This window comes from Procambarus clarkii, chromosome 73, assembly GCF_040958095.1.
Source record: "Procambarus clarkii isolate CNS0578487 chromosome 73, FALCON_Pclarkii_2.0, whole genome shotgun sequence".
In the NCBI taxonomy this organism is placed as follows: Eukaryota; Metazoa; Arthropoda; class Malacostraca; order Decapoda; family Cambaridae; genus Procambarus; species Procambarus clarkii.
This window is the reverse complement of record NC_091222.1, coordinates 25,257,660-25,263,264: the sequence shown is the minus strand read 5'-3', so window position 1 is coordinate 25,263,264 and position 5,605 is coordinate 25,257,660. Positions and strand designations below refer to the sequence as shown.

Sequence of the window (5,605 nt, the reverse complement as noted above, 5' to 3'; positions counted from 1 at the left end):
TGATTCTGACTACATAGGAGATATCGGAATCCTGATTGGAGCTGACTACTATCATCGATTCATTCTGGGATCAGAAGAATCTATGGGTATGAATATACTCAAATCAGCAGGAGGCATATTGATGACAGGACCTATACTAGATCTTGAACCTTCAACTCCTGAAAAATCACATCATACAGAAACTGTAATAGTGGCATGACTAGGCAAAGAACAGTCACCACTTAAAATCCCCCACATGATTGATGATGGATTGGAATCTGTACCTCAATTGTGGGAACTTGATGCCATAGGAATAATTCCTGAACAACCAAGTCCTGATGATGTCTGTGCATACAATCAATACTTAGAAACTGTACAGTACAATGATGGACAGTACTGGGTAAGGCTACCATGGAAAATCAACCATAAAACCTTACCTACCAATTATCACATGGCTTATAGTCAATTTAAATCTCAACTAGCAAAGCTAAGAAAAAGGCCTGAGCATTTAAAACTCTATCATGAGATTATTGCTCAACAATTAAAGAATAAATTCATCGAAGTCGTGAAACATGACAATACGCAAATAGGCCATTTTTTACCACACATGGCTGTAATGAGAGAATCAAAAACGACTCCTTTACGGATAGTTTTTAATTGTAGCTCTAAATCTGGACCCCAAGGAACCAGTCTAAATGATTGTTTGCAAACAGGTCCAAGTCTAACTCAGAAATTGTATGACATACTGTTGAAGTTTAGACTTAACAAATATGCGTATTCAGCAGATATAAGTAAGGCCTTTCTCAGAGTGGGCTTGCAGGAAGAAGATAGAGACTTCACTAAGTTTCTATGGGTAGAGAACCCAGAAGATGTCAATAGTCCTGTAGTGACTTTCAGATTCTCTTCAGTTCTTTTCGGCGCGACAAGCAGTCCATTTCTGTTGCAAGCAACTCTAGATACTCATCTGAAGAAATCATCAAGTCCCTGTAAGACTGAAATCAGTCAAAATCTATATGTAGATAATTTTCAAGGGACAGTTAACAGTACTACTGAACTGTTACAATTATATCAAGAGGCCAACAAGGAGCTACAAGGTGCCAACATGCCACTACAATCTTGGGCCTCTAATAATGCAACATTGAATAATCAAATAGCAAGAGATTACCCTGAATATCACGTACCAGAATCACAAAAAGTGTTAGGTATGGATTGGGATTTAATCTCGGACACAATATCGATCAAATCTGTGCCAGTAAATTACATCATCACTACAAAAAGGGATTTGCTTTCACAAGTTAGCAAAGTATTCGACCCACTTGGTCTACTAAATCCTTTGACTATCAAGTGGCGTTTATTAGTGCAAGAAGCATGGAAAGCTAAGGTTGGTTGGGATGATCCACTACCAATCCAGTTACAAAAAGCTTGGATGGAAGTGGCTCAAGAACAAACTTTAGTTGAAAAGATAATCTTTCCGAGACACATAGTCGAGGAAAATGAGGAAGTATCACTACATGTATTCGCAGACTCGTCAGCCAAAGCTTTTGGAGCTTGTGCTTACTTAGTGACTTCTAATCAATCATATCTTATCACCTCTAAGGCCAGAGTCGCTCCATTAAAAAGGAGGACTTTGCCTCAGATGGAACTAACAGCACTGCTAACTGGAACACGCTTAGCAGTGCATATCAAACAAGTCTTGTCTACCATGAACATCAAAGATGTCATTATATGGTCTGACAATGAAGCTGTCTTACAATGGGTACGAAACGACAACTGTCCAACTCCATATGTAAAAAATCGCGTCTCGGAAATTAAAGAAATTTCCGCAGGCTTTCAATTGTTGCATGTACCAACAAAGGATAATCCAGCTGATCTCTTATCAAGAGGTATGACATTTAAACAGTTTGCAAAGACAGATATTTGGTTTCATGGGCCTCGATGGTTAGTGAATGGTAGTTGGCCTGAACAAAAGCCACACGTCATTACGACACAAACCATAACTACCACTAGGCAGCAAGCTCAAATATCAGTCTTGGATTGTACTCGTTACTCCTCGCTCATCAAATTAATCAATGTAACACAGAACGTGTTTCATTATCTCAGGAAAAAAGGTATAAAATACACTTTTCCTGATGCACTTATCTATTGGGTAAGACAAGCCCAGAGAGAAACTTATGGGAATAACTATGAAAATCTTCCGCATAAGTTAAAACACAATCTCGGTCTGTGGATAGACCAAGAAAATCACAACATTCTGCGTTGTGGAGGGAGACTTAAACACGCAGATATCAATCTAGATACCGTGCATCCATGGCTTTTACCAAAAAATCATTGGATCACAAGGTTGATTGTGTTGCATACACATCAACAAATCATCAAACATGGAGGAGTGTTAGACACACTCACACAAATCAGACAGCAGTACTGGATTCCTCAGGGAAGACAGTCAGTCAAATCAATCTTAAAGAATTGCATGATATGCCGCAGGTACGATGCAAGAACTTGCTCTTATCCAGGGCCACCACCCCTGCCAAAGGAACGAGTGGTCCATCTACAACCTTTCGAAACGACAGGAGTAGATTATACAGGAGCAATATATCTAACAGGGACTGCAGATAAGCAACCTATCAAGGCATACATCTGTCTGTTCACCTGTGCTACCACCAGGGCAGTACATCTAGAGGTAACACCCGATATGACTGCTCAATCATTTATTCAAGCTTTCCGCAGATTCGCAGCACGCCGATCATGCCCTAAGCTGATGATTTCAGATAACGGAGCAAACTTGGTAGCTGGAGAAGCATGTCTACGGGAAATCTGTTCCCATCCTGCAGTTACTTCCACACTGGAACAGCGTCATTGCAGATGGAAATTTATCCCTCCGAGAGCCCCATGGCACGGAGGATTTTATGAACGGTTAATAGGAACTGTAAAAAGATCCTTGAGAAAATCTCTACACCGTCAGAAAATCAATCTTCAAGAGCTCCAGACAGTAATCACGGAAATAGAATCAAGGGTGAATAACCGGCCGTTGACTTACTTGTCTGAGGATCCTACTCAACATGAGCCATTAAGTCCTGCCCACCTAATGTATGGAAGACTTCTGACTCCAGTACCATCTCTAGTGGATGATGAGATCAGAGATCCCTCATATGTGGGTCAGAGCGAGTTGGTTCAGGGGTATAAGCATCTGTCCAGCATAATCCAAAAATGGAATGATGTTTGGACAAAAGAATATCTTACATCTCTACGAGAACATCACTATGGGGCCAATGTCCCACATAATATAGCTAATCTCCAATCTGGCGATATTGTCTTGGTAGACAGTGATGGCCCTAGGGCTGACTGGCCATTAGGTAAAGTTGTCTCAGTCCATCCAGATAGTCAGGGGATTTTGAGAATAGTCAAAATCCTGTCTAAAGGAACAACTTCCCTGAAGACATTGGACAAACTCATCCACATGGAATCAGTGAGCCAGCTGCAGTTAGATCCTGAGAGACCTCAAGAGACTCTAACTCCACAAGACCCACAGACTCCTAACAGACACAATCGTCCACAACGGACAGCAGCACAAAAGTGCAAGCAAAATTTGCACTTGTATTATCAATCCAATGGAGAGTAAATAAATACATATGGTTACTATTGTCCTAAGTATTGGACTCTGTGCCAGTTCTCTCCCTCTGGAAGATGTGGGAAATTTTTACCCACCATATCTAATAATCATCTAAGAAATGTATAATTTCTATATCATATCTAAATCATATCAAAATCATATCTAAAATGTATCAAAATCATATAATGAATCTTTAAAGATTCATTATATAGCTTGATCCTGGATGACAATGGCACCATGAACACGTACGCAACAGGGGCCCTTTTGATGCCTACGTGACTTTGTACATGATCTCTCAAGGATCCAGAAGCTTCTAGAAGGACTTCTTAATTAAAAAACTATTGGAACATTGATTCAACATCCGGTAGGATTAAAAATCGAATCCTTAATAAGATTCAGTGGTACTTTCAAATACTACTTATAATCTTTAAATCTTATATCTAATTATATTATAATCACATCTTATTTCAATAATAAGTCTAGACTGTAAAAATAATCAATCAATATTCATTGCAAGCTACCTCTCAAGGGAGAGGGGGAAGGCTCTCGGGGGGCGAGAAGCGCCCACGACGATGCCTCGAGGCACTCCGCGTTTGTTTACAAATGAGTGAACAAGTGACTGATCCTTAGCGAACATTACCAGCTCAAGGACACCTTATCTAACATTTTTATCGCCAGTGAATACTCTCTAGAACTGGGGGAGTACCTGGACAATATCTACAAGGAAAATCCGTGAACATTCACATAAAATAGAGTGTATAGTGGAGATCAGTGACACGGTTTCCTCCACCTTCATTCATAAACTTTTATCTCGAATCATTCTTCTGCAACTGCAGGATAATCACGTAGCAACGCTACCAGATCATCATACAGCAACGCTGTAGCAAAATATCGTGCCTAAACTCAACAAGGGAGAGTTAATCAGTCTGGCAAACTTGTCAGACAGGCACCCCGACTGGCAGAGAAGTATATTGAGGGTTATTTGGTGTATGATTGGCCAATTGTATGCTTGTGTAACTTTAATATCCTATAAATCTGTCTGTTGGTTAAAAAGCGAGGCTAAGCCTCACATTTCAGTAAGTTTATTAAAATTGTAGTGTAGCTGTGAATCTTATCCAAGCACTGAACCTCATGAGTGTCCATTCTGTCAGAAAAGAATTCAGCCTCAATAAGTAAAAACCTCACAAGTGTCCACAGTCTTGGAAGAGATTCAGTCAAGCTAACTGTATAAAGTGAATATGTCTGCATATATATTTGAATATATAAATTAAGTTATCAATTGCTTGCTTAGTTATTTATAAGTTATCATATAAGTTCATTTAATTGAATATAATTTCTAGTACTAAGTTAATAGTATTAAGACTCCATTTAAGGTCATTTATTTATACTTTTACAATTAATTTGTTGTTTATAGTATAAGAATCTATTGGCTGTTAAGTTATGGTACTAGGTTAGACTATGTATGTTTAAATCTCTGATTTAAACAGAGCCAGTGTTCAGTCAGATAACTGAATTTATCAAATCTTATCCTTGTATAAAATACAAGCTGATGTGAGATCCCTGTCTACAGGTGGATTGGAACTTCTATCAACATAGTCATTCACCCCACCTGTCCCTTACAGCCCACAGTCTGTCATTAGGAAAAGAGGATTTAGGATTTACAACCCTAGCTAGAGATTTTAATTGAATTAATTTGCAGACAGTAATTTTTAATTTAGTTCAGTACAAGTCCCTGGTAGTCTCCTCTTATATCAATCCCAGCAGGTTTTTCCCACACCTGGGTGTTAGTCAGCTGTCACGGGCTGCTTCCTGGGGGTGGAGCCCTGGTCGAGGACCGGGCCGCGGGGACACTAAAGCCCCGAAATCATCTCAAGATAACCTCAAGATGGTATTTATTAAACGAAGCGTTCTCTCTCTCCTCACACCATCAGTCTGAGAAGAGCCATATTGACACATTAACCCAATCACATTCCCACAGGATGTTAATTTAACCCATCTGCACTCAATAGTCTTATA

The 5,605-nt window shown here is 39.5% G+C and overlaps 1 protein-coding gene across 1 annotated transcript; it reads left to right on the top strand.

Annotated features, from left to right (window-relative positions):
* Window positions 1-226: 226 nt before the first annotated feature.
* Window positions 227-5,362, top strand: LOC138356535 (uncharacterized). The gene is made up of 2 exons (XM_069312712.1): window positions 227-4,665; window positions 5,160-5,362. Exon 1 carries the CDS (start codon window positions 236-238, stop codon window positions 3,596-3,598), a length of 3,363 nt encoding a protein of 1,120 aa, XP_069168813.1. The 5' UTR covers window positions 227-235; the 3' UTR covers window positions 3,599-4,665; window positions 5,160-5,362.
* The last annotated feature ends 243 nt before the right edge of the window (window positions 5,363-5,605 follow it).